The 17,926-nt window shown below is 37.6% G+C and overlaps 1 protein-coding gene across 3 annotated transcripts in view; it reads right to left on the reverse strand.

The window, feature by feature from the left end:
* Positions 1-17,616, reverse strand: part of atp6v0a1b (ATPase H+ transporting V0 subunit a1b) — a 39,957-nt gene extending 22,341 nt beyond the window's left edge. For 2 of the 3 annotated variants that reach the window (XM_052114876.1, XM_052114874.1), the window contains exons 1-12: positions 17,418-17,477; positions 16,288-16,462; positions 15,632-15,710; positions 13,449-13,546; positions 12,954-13,082; positions 12,604-12,686; positions 10,731-10,857; positions 10,358-10,440; positions 10,185-10,278; positions 7,917-8,129; positions 1,808-1,958; positions 1,541-1,680 (exon numbers count right to left, since the gene is read on the reverse strand). In XM_052114876.1, coding sequence (XP_051970836.1) covers positions 1,541-1,680; positions 1,808-1,958; positions 7,917-8,129; positions 10,185-10,278; positions 10,358-10,440; positions 10,731-10,857; positions 12,604-12,686; positions 12,954-13,082; positions 13,449-13,546; positions 15,632-15,710; positions 16,288-16,404 — 1,314 coding nt within the window. In that variant the 5' untranslated portion in view covers positions 16,405-16,462; positions 17,418-17,477. Of the gene's footprint in view, positions 1-1,540; positions 1,681-1,807; positions 1,959-7,916; positions 8,130-10,184; positions 10,279-10,357; positions 10,441-10,730; positions 10,858-12,603; positions 12,687-12,953; positions 13,083-13,448; positions 13,547-15,631; positions 15,711-16,287; positions 16,463-17,417; positions 17,478-17,553 lie in introns of those variants that run through there. The other variant, XM_052114875.1, reaches the window with a different exon arrangement.
* Between the last annotated feature and the right edge of the window lie 310 nt (positions 17,617-17,926).

Genomic DNA, 17,926 nt, shown 5'->3' on the forward strand with positions numbered 1-17,926 from the left:
TGGAAGTTTGAACTAGTTTTAGAAGTTTGAAGGTTATTCAGGCATTACAGTAAAACCAACTACCAGCTAGTTAGCTAGATTGATAGACAGACAGACAGAATTAACAAGTGTTCTGTTGGTCTGTTTGAAAATTCCATCAATGTAACACCCTCCCTGCGTCCAAAACTGTATTTGATGAAGGACGTACTTCTCTGCAGGTAAAACAGTACATTCTTTTAGGTATTCATGCAAGTAGTATAAACAGAATTTAGACATACTTCATACGGGGACATGGGTATTGACCCGTGACCCAAATATATGATGTAATATCAAGAATAGTGGAAAAAATATGCTCTGGTTTTGTTAAGAAACAACTTTCTTGGTATAAACGCTATAGTATATCGCTTACAGTTGTGAAAAGCCATCTGATTGGGGTTCTTTTAAATCCAGTGTTTTGAATGTGACACTGCCTCCCAAGAGATTATGGGATTGTAAAGTGTCAATGGAAATAGTAGGTCATCTGGGTATTACTTACTTACTGCTTCATGATTACTGAATATTTGGAGATACACTACTCCATTGGCATACTGTTTTTGTCATAGTATGTAGTAGGGAAGTATGGATGCAGCGTAAGTCTACACGAGATGCAAGCAGCACAATGCAACAAAAGCAAATCGCTCCCATTATAATCAATAATGATGTCTACACTGGATGCAACAGTAAACTGATGTAAACTGTAAGTCCGATCAGTTAGAAAAGACACAGCATGCTATTCCAGAACAGTCTGAAGATCTGGACCAAGTTTGGTGGATGTAGTTTGAAAGCTCTAGGTGGAGTTGGTGTTAGAACTTTTGGTCTCTGAAATTTTGGTCTTTGAAAAACCCCCAAAAAGATCTAAAACCCTAAACCAACTTTGTAGAACAGCAGTATGTTGACTTTGTCAAGCTAACATAATTAGTAAATCATAAACAATTCTACAATTTCTGTACATATGAAATTGGATTTGTTATTAACCAGAGCTCGTAGTACATACTGTAATTGTATGTCAAAATGTCCATGCAATTGTTTGACGAATGCAATTTTCTTTCCTGCGTTAATGTAGGTGTTATTTATAATTTAGGGGAGGTATATTCTCATTATAGAGAGCATTTTATAAGACTAAATTTGTATATGCCCTTGATTGCAAAATAATCTCATCAATTGTTTTGGCTCTCTAAAAGACCGTAAATTATAATTAGGTTGGCTTGACCGAGTAGCAAAACACATTTCTTTGCACCAGAACATCGTAGAGATTTCCGGGTTGGCTCGTATGACTCAGGCAAGCAAGCAGCCTTGTTAGTATCAGCCTGACAATTGCCTAGCAACCAAATGAGCTAACCCTAGCAAACAAGTAGCAAAACACATATCTTACACATATCTGGCTTTTTTAAGCCAACCTAAAGTTTGTCCACACTCTTTCTGGTCAATGTTTAGGGGTACACTAGCATTTAGATGAACTCATGCATAAAAACTATGACAGAATTAGTCAAAAGCTGTTTTTTAATTGTTGATAAGCTGAGACCTCATTGTCACTTTTCTGAGCAAGCAGGCGACTCTCTCTGATGACGAGGTAAAGTGCCGCACAGGTCATCAACATGCCGTGACCCATGTCACCAAACATGACTGCAAACAGGAAGGGGAATGTAATGATGGTGTATGGTGCTACAAGAAACAAGACACAAAAAAAAACAATTATACAGTTGTTAAAAGACACATCTATCATGTTTTATGTGAGAAAACATTGACTGCTGAACCAAATAGTAAAGACCAAAATATGTTTATGTGGTACCTGGGTTTATCTCTCGGTAGGTTCCAATCCCGTAAGCATCCACAATGTTCTGGAAACCTGACGTGAACTTGTTGGTCTTGTTATAAGTAGGTGGAGTCTGTTTGGTTTGCATTCGGTTCAAGATGGAGGGAACTGTTGACCCACTCCGTTCCTACATGAATAAAATGTAATTACATTTAAATTACAGAAATTAAGAGGACAGCAACATTTTATATTATAAACATTATTAAGTTTTGGCATTCAACTCATCATGGTGCAAGATCTGTGAACTTTATCTGTTTGCCAAACAGATCGCTGTGCTGTTTTAGTGCTGTTAATCGTAATTAAATCATTGAATTCTCGTCATCTTAACATGTATTTACATGGAAATAAAAGCTTTCTTTCTATGCATGTGTTTACATGTACATGTGCGTGTAATCTGTCATTACCTTGACTGTAATTAATAATCAATTCATAATAAAATACCATTCATGAATTTTCAGTCTTTAAAATTTTTTTTTCATCGAATAAATGTAATTCTTTACGTCCAGATTTATTCTGTTTGCATTATCATTTCAGAATATTTAAGAATGTCAATACAATTTCCCACTATAATAGCAATAAAGTTGGCGTTGATGTAATGGACCAGATGGCATGACTGTATCTGGTATAGCGTGGATCCTGTCACTGGCCTGTAGCTGTGTTTTACAATGTCTTGGACCTGGCTGCAATTAATGCACACATTCTGTACAAACATGAACGTAACCATCAGCAGAAAGCAATTTATTCTTGAGCTGGTAAAGGAGCTTTGTGCGTATCAAAAAATGGCAAAGGCAGCGTACAGCGGTGTAGTAGCACAGAAGCGACTTTTTCCACTAACCCCTTCCCCGCCTTCCAAAAGGAGACAATAGCCTCGTTTCCATCCACCTTTCGCGATATTTTGTTATCGATAAAGTGAAAATGGGGAAATAAAATTGCGACATTTGCCGCCTTCTGTCTAAAAATATATATTTTTTTCGTTTGTTGAATAAGTTTTTTGAATTTAATGCTTTTTTCGTTTGGTAATTTATTTTATTTAATACAGGGGATTTTGCCAGCATTTTTTCAAAAGTAAAACTAAACAATAATTTAATAGAATTGGGCTGTAAGTGTTCCAAATTTTTTTTTAAAAGCACTGATGATTTTCTCCAAGTATTATGTATTTATTTTTTATTTAAAACATCTTTGTGCACTGAAATTATGTTTTTTGTATTGTGGGCTAATTCTGTGACTGCCGTCTATTATTGTGAATAGTGTGAAAAAGCAAAACAGTGGCCATCAATTTGTTCAATGTGCACAAGATATTTGTGTTGGCACTCCTGGAAGTGTCCAGTTTGATCGGCTCTATATGCCGTAAAGGTCAATCCATAATCGTGTACAATAAATTGGCTTTCAATAATGTCGTCATGATTAACACAGGCTAACATCATATGTCACTACATTTTTGCGTTAATGCCAATTTTATCGACAGAAAGTGTTTCCAAACCATTTTTTTGCAACATTTGATGTATTGACATAGAGTAGTACCCAGGAATCTGAATGCCCAAATTAGCATCCCATTGTGTGTGTGGCAGAGACAGGGTTGGGATGTTGGAAATGTCTCAAAATTCACAGTTCAAATTACTGATTGAATATCTTAGTTGGCAGTAAAATATCCTGAATGCTGTTTGGATTAAACGAATGTCGAAATCGACATTCTGTCTACGGTTGATCCAGATCCATTTGTCCTGGTAACATTGTCTTATATTTATTTTATTTGTAAATATAGACGAGCGGATGGGAGACATTTTTGTGCAGCGTGATCCAACCTGATACGATTAGGTTTGTAATATGCTCTCAACATATTCTTTTGACAGCGCACGGACACATGTACCCACGTTTGTTTTTGTTTTTAAAAATAGTGATTTTTAAAAAGTATAATGTGTACTAGGTCTGCACAATTAATCGAAATAAAATCGAAACCGCGATATGACCTTGTGCGATTATTAAATTGCAAAGGGCTGCGATTTAATTAAATAAATATTCTTCTTCCTTCAAAGTTTATTTGCGCTGCTCTGTCCGGTCTATATTAAGTTAGAGCATTGTTACAGTGTTTTCAGAGCGGTTCTGTGCTCCACAACACCCTCTCATGCTTAGAGTAACAGAAGTGCTCAGAGTTCCGTTCCGTTTGCTTACATGCGATAAATGCTTTATTTACACTAAACATGCGCGTCCTGCATGAAGCGTTTTTTTATTATCATCTGCGGTAGCAGCATCTCAGTCTCCGCAATGCACAGGTATCATAATAATAACGCAGAGTACAAGATGGGGTATAATTCAAACATCTTTATTAAATGATTGCTGAACAAACAGCATTAACATTAATACCTGTAGCGTCCAGAAACATCTATTCATTCTCCTGTCATTTGTTTACCTCACGCGAGAGCGTGTCGCCCCCGCGGAAACAAGTGAAAGCAGAACTAATCTTACCAACATCCAACAAAATGAAAAAGGAAGGAACATACGTATAATAAATCTATATCAAATATTGAGTTACTATACTATAATGCATTGCTAAATTAAATATAATAAAATAATGAATACAAATAATTAAATGAAATGGTGAAAAAACTAACCAAAATTTCCACTTTAAATTTAATTACACCAATAGGTTATCAGTTCTTCAGTTTGACATTAAGCCTCATTCTTTAGGACTATCTTATATACAGTAAATAGTTTGTATAAGGCTACTAGTTTTTAAGGCCTAGAATAAGGAGTAACATTTATATTTTAAAATGATATTTTATGTATACTGAATTATTCAATCAACCAACATTATTTTTGACAGAAAAACTAGGCAACAACTATGTTAACTACATTTCCCTGTTGGTAAAACCAGTGACATTGAGCAGAAAGCTTGCATATAACCAGTTTTGATAGAGCTGCTGATAAAAGTTAAATGATCAGCATCGATTGATGAGATGAAAAGAAAATGGGAGATCGGTGTTGGATCTTAAAATCCTGATTGGAGCATCCCTAATATTCAAGTTGACTGTGTTTCAAAAACTAATGTTGATGAATAGTGGGCTGAGACCCTATCACAAAATGCACAAAAACAGGTACACGGTGGATGGTAACATTTGGATATGAAGAAGACTTTTTATATATTTATTTGTTTCTGGTTGAACTGAAAAAAGGTCTCAGTTTGGTTCTTTTTAAGAGGGCTCAAATGTGAAAACCCCAGCAGCCTTTTTGCAGTTGAACATGTGGAAAACATTACCATCATAATCGCAGTTCAAATCGCAATATTTTTCAAAATAATCGCAATATGACTTTTTGTCCAAATCGTGCAGGCCTAATGTGTACTTGCAAACTGACCTCATATTTCGATTCATGGTTCATTTGTTTGGATAAGGTGAGGGTGTGAAAGAAGTTTTGAAGCAGTAATTTGAACTGTGAATGTTGAGATGTTTGTAACTACACCATATACATTTCCAACATACCAACCCCCTCCCTGACACACACACAATGGAATGCTGATTTGGGCATTCAGGTTCCTGGGCATTTCCATCTCACAGGACATGAAGTGGGAGACACACATTGACTCCATTGTGAAAACGTAATAAATATGAAATCTGTTCATTTTAATTTATTATTAAAATAATAATGTTTTAATTATTTTTAATTACCGTTTTATTATTAATTACAGTCAAGGTAATGACAGATTACACGCACGTTGTAAACACATGCACAGAAAAGAAAGCTTTTACAAATGTTTTTCACAAATGTACTTATGTTTGACTGCTTATAGCTAAATACAATATATATCAATCAAAAATATAGACAGTAGACCTATAGTAGCCTATATTTTAAAATAACGCAAGTATCTATGTTTTACCATTAATTGTTGCAACTGAAGTACGGCACAAGGAAAGTGAAAAACTCTACATCTGCAGCTATATATATATATATATATATATATATTGTACAAAAATGTATGGAACATTAAGGAACCAAAATTGTTAAGTGGAATCAGAATCGAGAACAGAATCTTTAAATTATTTTCGATTCCCATCCCTATTTCTTTCATCTGGCTACAGTTTTGCTTTGAATTGCAACCCATGCAGATTTTTCCATGTAGTGGTCCTGTTGGTGTTGCGGGTTTTGCTTGTGCAATGTGGCTGTCCTGATTTGGAGCCCTGTAACTGTCTTTAATGTTTCTCTCCGTCCTAACGTTTAGTCCTTCAACCTCTGATTTGTGTTGCTTTCAGAGAAGGAGGAGGAGTACTCTGGATTAACAACCCACAAAGGCAGTGGTTAGGCTTTTTATTTCATGTTTTCTTGCTGCTAGGCCTTAATGCTTTGTGGCCTATGCCCTAGTTGGTTTACAAGTTGTGTTGTTTTCTCCGTATCTAAATCTGTCACTTTCTATTTTATTTATTAAACAGGGCTCCTGGGGTTCAGGGAAGGACCAGTGCAGCTGCAAATGCCCACGAGTCTCCTCCATCTTTGCTGCAGCCAACCGCAAACGAAATAAGCACAAGGAGAAGCTGCAACCCAGCAGTTCTGATGATGACTTTGATACCGTTTTCACCAAGAAAGAAAATCCAACACAAAAGCAGAATCACCAATGCCAGAAGGAAGTGGCAGACAGGTCTAGCCCATGCGGAAAATCACCTGCTGGACAGTAGAAGAATGGCATAGGTGCCGAATCCACCCAAAAGAACAAGGAGCACAGGAACTCATTCTTTATGAAGACCTCGCCCAAGCTCTCATGTTCACCCATTCTCAATCACCCTCCCAAATTGTCCCTCTCTGATCTTTAGATGAGATCACCTCAAACTTGGGTACCATGAGCTCTGGAGCATCTGTACCCAGGACTAGGCCTCAGAAATGGGGCACAGCATCATCACCTGCCCTGAGCTGTTACCACCTCCTGGAGGGGCTTCAGTGACTGCAGAAGTGAGCTCCATTACCTCGGACTACTCAACCACTTCTTCAACCACCTTCCTGATGGGAGTGGAGTCTGTCACATAGAGCCCAGAGGTGCAATCTGTGACTGAAAGCCGAGGTGGAGACGAAGCAGATGATGAGCGCAGTGAGCTCATCAGTGAGGGGCGGCCAATGGAAACAGACAGTGAGAGTGATTTCCCTATGTTCAGCCCTGCCAATGCTTCCCGAGACATCCCAAACATAATGTCAAACGCAGCGGATGACGGAAGCACCACAACAAAACTGGACAGCCGTCGCTTACTACCCTCCCATAAGCTCATAGACTGTGACACTCTATCCAGGAGGCGGTCGCTGCAACAAAAGACAGACAGCAATTCATCTGTGGAAGCAGGGGTAGGTAGCGAGAATAAAGGGGTTAGCAAGAATGAATCAACCCGACTATCTCGAGTTCTGGACTGTTTCCGCACTGAATCGGACCGAGTTGAGCCAGCTTGGCATCTTAAACTCACAGAGTTCCGTTTGCGCTCCTCTGCCGATGACATGCTTGGGGTTGGCACGCAGAAGTCCCACTCTACGGAAACCCGTGGTAAGAAAAAGGGTATGTATTAAATGTATGTATTCAGGCTCCTCCTGAACTTACCTTTGGAACCATTGAATACCTACAAGTTTCAAAAGGTCAGCTTTCAGAGCAAATTTCTTGTATAGTGTCAATGACTATCAAATCATGTCACGTCACTGGCTGAAAGAATCTGCCGTGAATATGGATGAATATTAGAGGTAGACCGATCTATAATTTTTGCCGATTAATCGGTACCGATAGTTGCTTTTTGGAACTATTGTTATTGGCAAAAGCATATGATGTAGATGCAGATAGTTTAAGCATTAAAAAAAAAAAAAGTCCCTGGTGTGTTTCAGGCTTGTTTATACTAAAGTCCAGCGTTATGCACCTAATCTATTTTTTTCTGGTTATTTTGGGGATTTTGGTTGAACAATAAACTGCATCTGTGCTTTTATTCATTTAGAATTATTTGTGCCCGTCTTAGTAAGGAAAGAATAATAATAATTTTTTACATTCTATAAATCTATCATAAAAACTATAGGCCGATTAATCGGTATCGGCAAAATCCACATCGGTTGACCTCTAATGAATATTTCTCACCGTTCCCCTGCGCAGAGCGAACTGAATGGAATCGAGGTCCGAAACGGGGCACCAGACTTCAGCAATCAAACATTTCTGTGTAACATCGATGTTGCAGAGGTTCAGAGTGTGATAAATGGCCTTCATCTTCCTCACTTTAATGAACCACACTCGTACGGTTTTAGCAGCTGCTTGTAATACTCTCTGTCGGTGATCCTCTGTTTGATTTAACACCTAAACAAAACACAGCAAACATTATTGGTCAACATCTGAAATAAATTAGGGTGTTTAAAATGCATTGTCCCAGACTTTCCTGGAGTCTAGAATCAGACAAGATAGTCTGCCTAGACAGACAGAATTATGTCTTTCATAAATAATACAAAAGGGACAAATAGAGTTAGAAGAAAATAAAATGTATTAAGCAGCCACTCAACCAATGTCATAAGTCATTCCTATAAATAGAAAAACAACAGACCAGGATGTTTAGTAACAGATTTGAAATATAAGTGTCAGAAGTATATATTTTATTAAACAAATACAATTTTGCATTAATAGCTGAAAATTGACACTGCAGACAGTTGTTACAAAGAGGGAGGTCACAGGAGCAGGATCTAAACTCATCTTGAAGTATTTAATAAAATAAACAAAGTACAGATCAACAGGGTAAACACAGGAACAAAAGAAACATCCACAAAGGGGGAAAAAAACAGGATCAGAGAAAACATGAACAATGGGAACGGGTCAAGAACAGGTCAAAATGCATCACAACTGACAAGGACAAAGCAGACATCAGTGCAATATATACACAAGGATAACCAGGTAAATGAAACACAGGTGAGAAACAATGGGGAACAGCTGGAAGTGATCAGAGCAGGGGATTATGGGAAGTGTAGTCCAGGGAGGGAACAGATGACAGAGGCAAAACACAGGGTAGACAACAGTGAATCATAATAACAGTAAGCAAGATGTGCACTGCTTACTGACTGTTACTCAATGACACGTAAGCTTCAGCTTTACAGGTCACATACAGATGCTGCTCTACAAAAATCTCCCGGACATTAAGAGGCAATTTTGAAATCACGTCAGATGCTTTGTTCAGGTCAAAAAAAGAGAACATGTATGGGTAAAAGAGGATGTTGCCCACCCAACAATATAATTGATTGTCGCATAATTCATGCCATAATAAATAATTTCTTTTACCAGTAATTTAATTTATTTTATGTGGAAATAAAAGTTAATTAAATACTAAGAAATTGAGAAATCAAATAGTAATGCATGATAGGAATTATTTCTCTCGCTGCTCTAGATATATGAGAAGAGAATCAAACATATTCAGAGCAAAGAAAATCCCACAAATGGCAATAATAAATCTTTGAATTATTTTATTTAAAAAGGTAAATATGCTGTTATGTTCTCTATTAACAACAAAGTGTCTAAAACATTGTTTGTTTCATAGAAGAGAATGGTGTATTTTTTATTAATTTGTAAGTCATGTAAAAGTAAACAATTGGCTTTACATCATCATCAGACAATCTCTTCTTACCATGAGCTGTAATAAGCTGCCAGTAGATGGCGGTTATACACTATTTTAGTTTGTGATCTGCCGTTACGAATGAAGAAGATAAAAGACCTGCCTGATACTGAGCAACAGTCAGAATACGCTTCAAGTTCGTCAGACATTTTGCTGGTAGACGTTTGGCTTCTACGCACTAAAGAAGGCTATTAGCTATAATCTGACCAAAACATAATGTAGTGTTTGGTCACACTACACCGCTACTTGCTGGAAAAAGTAGTTCGCTACTGGAAAAGCTACAATAAGCAGCTGAGCTACTGTCAAGCTACTGAAAAATGCAGTTAACTTGTAGTTAGCTACTCCCCAGCACTGGTTGAACATGAGTCAGACAGATGTCTCTGGAATGTCTTCGTATCACTTGTCTCATCTCACACAATAAGTGTTTTGTCTTTAAGATGGCAGGTCTTTTTTAAAAAGAGTTTTAAATACACGACAATTGAGAATTCCGTTCTATTACATTTAACTCTGTAGCTGTTTATGAACCCAAAAATGCTTTCTGTGTGAACGCTCCCTCCCACTTTTGCACATCTGCTTATTCAGTCATTGACTGCTTACCCAATAGCAGCTTTACAGGCACACCAACTGAACAGACAGCATAAATGCAGTCCAACTGGGCCAGTGACGGTTCATCAACTAGCCCAAAGCTGTCTCTTTATTGTCAAGTCCTGCAGACTATTAATAAGACTTTATTGAGACAGTACTAGGGCATACTGTACCATCTGGAGGTCATCAATGCGGGTGTTGACGCCCGCTGCCATTTCCTTCCTCTCCTGAGGGGTTTCAGGGCATGGGTACAGAGACGCACGAAACCTGGACAGCATTTTCAAGTTATAGATAACCACTGGATGAACAACAAGATCAACTTCAGGTTTATAAACAATGTGCATACCCTTCACAGATCTTCTTCACTCTGTTCTTCAGCTGGTCTCCTTGGAAGAAGATGATAAACACAGATTTGTGCACCTGATCTCCCTGTGACAAATAAAGAAACAGACCTTCATTAACATCAGTATTTTATCAGGTTGGTAAAATCTTTGGTATTTAAATAGTCAATAAAAGTCATGTAAATGTTTTATTTTCATATAAATTAGAAAGAAAACTGTATGAAAGTTGACGTGCCATGGTGTTACTCCATCTTGAACTATTTTTAACAGCGTTTTGTTAATTCTTTTAGAATTATTAACTACCCAAATACAGTAAACTCTACTTAATTAATTTAGTTACAGAACAATTTAGAGAATGTAAAATAAAAAGGGACTGACTGTTGTGGGGTCTTCAAGAGGGTCTTCAATCTCAGCCTGTCGCAAAAACACATTTCCACGGCACACTCTCCACAGCATCCTCTCAAATGTGGGGATTCTCTCTCGGTTTATAACCCCAGCAACAAACCTTGAGGGTAAATAAAAGGCTATCATTACCGGAGTACACATGTGCTTGGGTTTCACCGCTGACCGAAGTCAATGCTACACAAATATTTACCACAATCCTGAATTTCCTCTGCTTAGTAACAAAAAGAATGAATACAATGGCTGCTGCATTGGCTTAATGGCTAGATAACAGAGTGTGTGCATGAAGCAGAGCAGTGTGGCACTCTGCTCAATAGTCCACTCCATGTACATGTGCACCACTAAACCACTAATGACCCAAGCCAACGCTCCGCTCAAGTCCTACTCACACTCACCGGAAAAATAAAGTTCGCTCAAATACCGCTCCAACATGAAATGTATACTTGTTGCTGTTTGTAATATACTGCTTGAATAAATGCCTCAATTAAATTAGTAGAGACTATTAATAACATGATAACTGTAGGTGACAATCTGTTGCTGTCTGTGCCTTTTATTAATTTAATTAATTTATTAATTAACAGATGTTAAGTCTATTAGTAAACAAAGAATATCTGACATAAGTTTTTTTATTATTATTTCCGTCAACATAACTGAGCAACAGACCATTCAAAACAGGATACAGACACATGATGAAATGCATGTAGAACTTTCAGAATAAAACACAACTGGATTATTTACCATTAACTGACATTTTATAGGCTGACGCTAAAACAAAATACACTTTCTAAAATTAAATTAGACCAAACTGGTAAATGTGGGCTTTTGAAATGCCTAAACCTAGGACGTCATACACAGTGAGCCCAGATACTCCTCCATCTCACCTCTGGCATTGTAAACTACACTCAAGCTGCTCTCGTATGAGCCGAATATGCGGACCTTCTTCGAACTCGGAGCACTGCTGGGCTCAGCCGCGGTACTCACACCTGGCCCAAAGGCACTGCATTCCGCCTCTTCCAACAACAGTTCACAAATATCTGTGCACTGTATCATCCCTATTGATCTGTTCAGTTTTAAAACGTGGATCTAACACAGCCACCAACACAAGATGCTTGTCAGAATAGAATCTGTTAAACGAGTAGAAACATTAGCTGACAGTGTCTGCACAAATGCATAAATGGAGAGGAGCGGGTCTCATGCACAATGGACAAAAGTTGTTTAATTCCATAACAGCTGGTGGAATAATGTCCAGGTTTCCAAGCTCTTTTTGCTTATCATTAAGTTCATTTGTATTCTGCAGAAGACAGAAAATCATACACATCTGGGATGGCATAAAGGTGCATAGATTATGAAATCTATGCTTTAAAATCCTCTGCAAAACACTAGAAATCTTTGCTGAATGATTGTTTCAAAGGACTAATTATTGTTTTGTCATTTTGTGATGACTGTAAATTCACACCTAGCAATAGTGCAGCATTTATTTATAATGAAGTATGCTCATTTTAAATCCTCTAGTGTCTTGGTAGTCTATACCTAAAGGCCATGCATGCAGTGATGCTGTCTCAAAAATTAGGCTAAGCACACACTTCAACTCTAAACCAGCTTTGCTAAACCACATCTAACTGGACTAAATTATGACTTCTACTGTCTTTATGATAGTGATTACACTCAAACTACCACATTAATATGAAACTGTAAAAATTAACACAACTACAGCAGTCTAAGGGCCCTGCCATCCCGGTCATATTGTGAATCAAGAGAAGGTCAAATGGGTCCCCCATAGATCTCACCATATTACTGGCCCAGCATCACAGTGGCCCAGCTAATATTTGTATGTTAAAACCAGACTCACCCCAGCCGCAGTGGAGCTCCACGACCAGCCTCATTGGGGTCCAGCAGAGATGAAGACTCCTCCAATAGGTTAGGATCCTCCATCTGCATAAAAATAACATGCTAGAGTTTACGCATTATCCATACACCTGATACCGAATGAAAAGTGAATAGCACATAAAGATTGAAGACAGAAATACAGAAATGTGATTTACCATAAACAAAACACATTATAACAAAATGTTGAATTTAATAGGATCGTAATGTGTTCCGAGGCATGTTTTAATCATGATATATGTAGGTAAAACCGAAGGTTCTATAGTAAAAACTCCAAGAGTTTTGCTTCCATGTGGATAGAGAGGATGCTCAGACCTCATCAAAGAACTGCTGTGTCCGTCTGAGGATATGCTTGAGTTCTGTCAGTTCCAGAAAGTTCTTCTTCAGGGCCTCCTGGTTTGTGTTGATCTCCTTCAGTTCATTCTCCAGTTTCTCAAAAGTTGCCTGGCAATCAGATAAAAATGGGTTTCAAACTAATGAAACTGCAAGTTTGGAAGATACTGTAGCAAATGGAGACTCCTTATCACTGACTGAAGACAACAAAAGCAAACATCTACAACTGATCTAATTGCTTTTGTGTGGAATTGTTTATAAAATGTCAATTATTTCTCCTATACCAGCTAAATATGTAGAGTTGCGTGGCCCGACACAGCAACACTATCTCAGCCAATGGCATGAGTTTGGGACAGACTATCTCTTTTAATATGTTTGAAATACAATATCATTTTTTCAATTCCGTTTGGTGATGCTCATGGCAGAGATATGACACATTTTCAAAAAGGTAGTATAGTAAACCTCAGATAAGATTACCTCAAGGTCAATCATGTCACGTGGGAATGGGACTTCAGGATTCTCACCAGTGTCCATAGTTGGAATGTTGGCTTTCTTAATCTCCTTCTCTACAAACCCTGTGGAACATGACACCAGCAGCAACTTGAATAATCAAGACTTTATTCTCTGTGAAGTCTGATCTTTTTATTCTACGTAGGTGCGCATATCTATGAAAACATCATTATTGACCTGTTTCAGTGATGTAACTTTTACCTCGCAGCAGCCATATTTGTATCCGTTGGCAGGCAGGAGGACGTGTATGCAGGTCTGAAGTCAGCACACTGCCTTTTAAATATTGACTTTCACGTACATTTAAATAGATTTTATCCACGATTCATCTTCATATTCCAAGGAGTCTGATGTGTGACCAGCGAATTCAAAAGCAGGCATATGAGTGACTAGTATGTTTATAATGTATTCCGGTGGTGTGAATAAAGTCTGTACTTCATAATCTTATGATGTGCTGTTTATTGGCTAACATTCAATTATAAACATTAAATATTACTTTATATTGACATTATAGTGCATTTTTGTTTATTACAATGTGTTACAATTATGATGTACCTTTATACAGTCTGGGTGTATTATTGAAATGTATAGAGATAACTGACATGTTCAAATAAATTAGCAAAAACCAACAAGTGTTTTAACCGTGCTCTCCCCCTTCATCGCTTCTTGGCGATGTTTGGCGAAATGAAGCCGTTTTATAACTTAACTTAAAGTTATAACTTTATTGAAACAAAATAATCATTTTGGCTTTGGTAAGTTAACAGCAGTATGCCTGTCACAATTATTAAATAATCGTCTGATTATCTCACTGTTTGAGATAACAGTGATTATTTGAGATAACCGCAATTATTGTGCACTTCAAATTCCAATCACATTTGCATGCCCAAATAAGGGAATTTTAAGCAAATATATAAATGCCATGAGATGTTTATGAATGTCACATGGTTGTAAGTCATTCAATTGAACTCAGATCATCACAGAGCCGCACCGCGGATGTCAACAAGTATAGTTGCTATCCAGAAGAGCGTGTAAAGCACTTCTCAAGCGCTCTGATATGCACACTGTCAGCACAGGTTCACGCCAAACTCCCACAAAAATATAAACAAACAATTATAAACATTGATTGTGAACGCAAAGTGCTCCGGTTTCACTAATTTAACGAGCGCGTAAATGTTTGTGGTAGTATTGGGTTCATACACGCAGTGTTAATGACACGCAGTGACACAAAGGAGGAGACGCACACTTACTTTTATTTCTATAGAGTGATAAAATGATGAAACGAAATCTCAAAGGTTTTGCTTCAAGACAAATATGGAATCAAGGGTTTGATCAGAGCATTAAAATAACATCTGACAGTGAATGACCCGGTTGTTCGGTAGGGTAGAGTCACGTGGGGTTACCTCCTTGTGGTCGTGATTAGGGGTTCTTGCTCTCAATGGGGCGTGTGGTAAGTTGTGTGTGGATTGCGGAGAGTAGCATGAGTCTCCACATGCTGTGAGTCTCTGTGGTGTCATGCAGGATGAGCCATACAATAAGATGCATGGACGGACGGTCTCAGAAGCGGAGGCATTTGAGGTGAGTAACTGTGCCACCACGAGGACCAACTAAGTAAAGGGAATTGGGCATTCCAAATTGGGAGAAAATGGGATAAAAATTCAATAAAAAAAATTATATAAAGTTGACCAAAAAGAGAGACATATTTTAGAAAATTATTATTTATTCATTATTTCTAATCATTATTTAGAAATATTTTGCTATTTAAAACATTACTTTTCATGCCATTCAAGTTTTTAAAGCCTTAAAGACATTATATATATTCCTATTTAATTATTTGATATATATATTTGAAGTTAAATGTATTTCTTAAGGTGTATGAAGCACACATGCACTTTAAGAAATATGACAGTTTATATAACAATTAATTGTGAAAACCCTAAAACTGACAATTAATCATCAGCCAAATTTCGTAATCATGACTGTATCACTTTTTCATGATTTATAAATAGAAAAATAATTTCGCCAGCTTTTGTCCCATCCCACAGCACAGCACACTAAAAGTATGTGGAGTTTTGGTCCCAAACATACAGTCATAAAATGACGTCACATGAAACAGGCCAATAAAAACAATTGCAAGTGATAGAAAAACAACTCACTGAGCTTCCTATCCATCTCCTCACAGCGTCTCACTTCATTCACAAACTTCCTCTGAAACACGTTCACATCAGGGTTGAGCTGTGAAAGAGAGAAAGATTTGTACTCATTATCTTATCAACAATAAGCTGTGTCACACTATACACTATGCACTCAGCCATGTAGTTTATGAATTTTCTCATCTTAAATGGAACTTAATGTTTTTTTATTACACGGAAGCATTCACCGTTTAACAGCTGACGGAAGTGACGTTTCAAGTGCACGCGATGTGTTGCTGATAGCTTTGGTTTAACACGTTGATCTCAAATAACATCCATTCACACAGAGTGGGGTGATGGTAAATCATCCAACTTATATTTGTAATGTTCTGTTGTCACTGAAGTTTCTACATTCTCCATTATTTACAACTGTTTTGTCAGACCAGCAACACCAAATAATTCCTCCCCACGAGCACTGAGTGCATGAAGTGTCCAACATTCAATAATCAGTTTTGAGGTTGAAAAAGTACGTTATACGGGTACTCGTAGTACACTTGTTTTTCTAGCATTTTTAGTGTTGACATATTACTCGCACTAATAGCACTACAAAAAGTCAAAAAGTGTGAGGTTTGGGACGGACCCAATATTTATCTCTAAACATTAGTGATCTCTATACTCACATCCCTGAACTGGACCATTCCCAGCTCGCCCAGTTCACTGACACAGCAGTAGGCCGCTTCAGACTGAAGGAAGAGCTGGGCCAGAGTCATCTCCTCACTGCGAAACAACTCCCCCATGATGCCGCCAGGTACAGTCACTCACACACAGATCACAAATCAATCTCAGAGGATCAGCCTGAATGGGGAAGAGAGATGTAAGAATGGCTCAGTTATATATTATATATGAGGTGTCTAAAACTCATAAGATAGATAGATAGACAGACAGACAGACAGACAGACAGACAGACAGACAGATAGATAGATGAAGTGTTCCTCCACCGTGGTCAATCAAATTAAAGTTTATGTATTAAAAATTATGACATATAATTTATAGTATAAAATACAAACACAAATGTGTATTGCACAAAAGTAGACATCCAAAGACAGAATTGTCTTATTTTCTGGTAAATTCCTACAGATTTGGCAAGGTAAATAAAAACCATTGACGTTACTTGCTTGCCTCTGACGCACAGACAGCTATTTGGCTAATGATAGTGTCGGCTCAGCGTCCCTAGCATCTCTAAAAGCTGATTGGCCTATGAGCTCAGCATCTCTCGCAGCCCTGAAAGTTGATTGGCTGATAAACTCATCAGTCCAAGCATCTTTGATAGCCGATTGGCTGTTGAGCTCAGCATCCCAAGCATCTGCCGCACTGTCCTTCAGGTCTGAAGGACGCCATTACCCCGCGAAAACAATAATTTTGTTAGAGTTGAACTAAATTAAAAAACACACTAACTGACTTCGGGCCCTTGTAAAACATCTAGAACATGCTCATGAATTTATGCGATATTATTTTGGTTTGATATGGCTACATAGCATCATTCTGATTTTATCTATGCGAGAATTACGACATTATGATTATAAATACACCAGTGAGAAAAAAAAATGGCTCATGTAGTTGTATATGCAGCCAAAATATATAATTTAAATGAATACGTTAAATTGATGAATGAATAAATGAACGAAACCGTGAATAATATTCGTTCGTTTCAGATAAATAAATCGTAATTCAATTTATTATTTACGTTCATACAAAAAAATTCATCATTAAGGCAAATATTTAGATTTATCAACGCATGAATGAAGGAGACCTGTGTTTAAACATCGCCGCCTCATCCCAGCATCCACAAATGTTTCATCTCTCATTTATAACGCCATTCATATAGTATTTAAAGTGTCAAAGATGCGCATGGAAAACCAGAAAATGAGAATATGAAATGTTCTCACCTCTCTCGATATCTTCAGAAATATATCAGATGATCACCTCGACGAACATTCAGACGTGCTCCGTGACGTCACTCACTGATGCAGCCTAACGGTCACGTGATGAGATTGACCTGACAACACTTGCTATTTCTGACATGAATAGAAATGGTAGAAGTAGAAAGAGTGGTGTAGGTAGTATGCCATTCCGAATTAGCCATACATTTTAACAGGTTGTGGAAAGAGGGAAAATGGTAACACTTGACATTAAAGTGGCATTTGTTAAAATGAGTTAACAGGAACTAACATAGAACAACACGTTTACAGCCCTTCTTAATCTTGGTTAGTGTTAATTGCAACAGATACTGATACATTTAAAAAAAATATATAAAATTAA

This window comes from Xyrauchen texanus, chromosome 42 (assembly GCF_025860055.1).
Source record: "Xyrauchen texanus isolate HMW12.3.18 chromosome 42, RBS_HiC_50CHRs, whole genome shotgun sequence".
Taxonomy (NCBI): Eukaryota; Metazoa; Chordata; class Actinopteri; order Cypriniformes; family Catostomidae; genus Xyrauchen; species Xyrauchen texanus.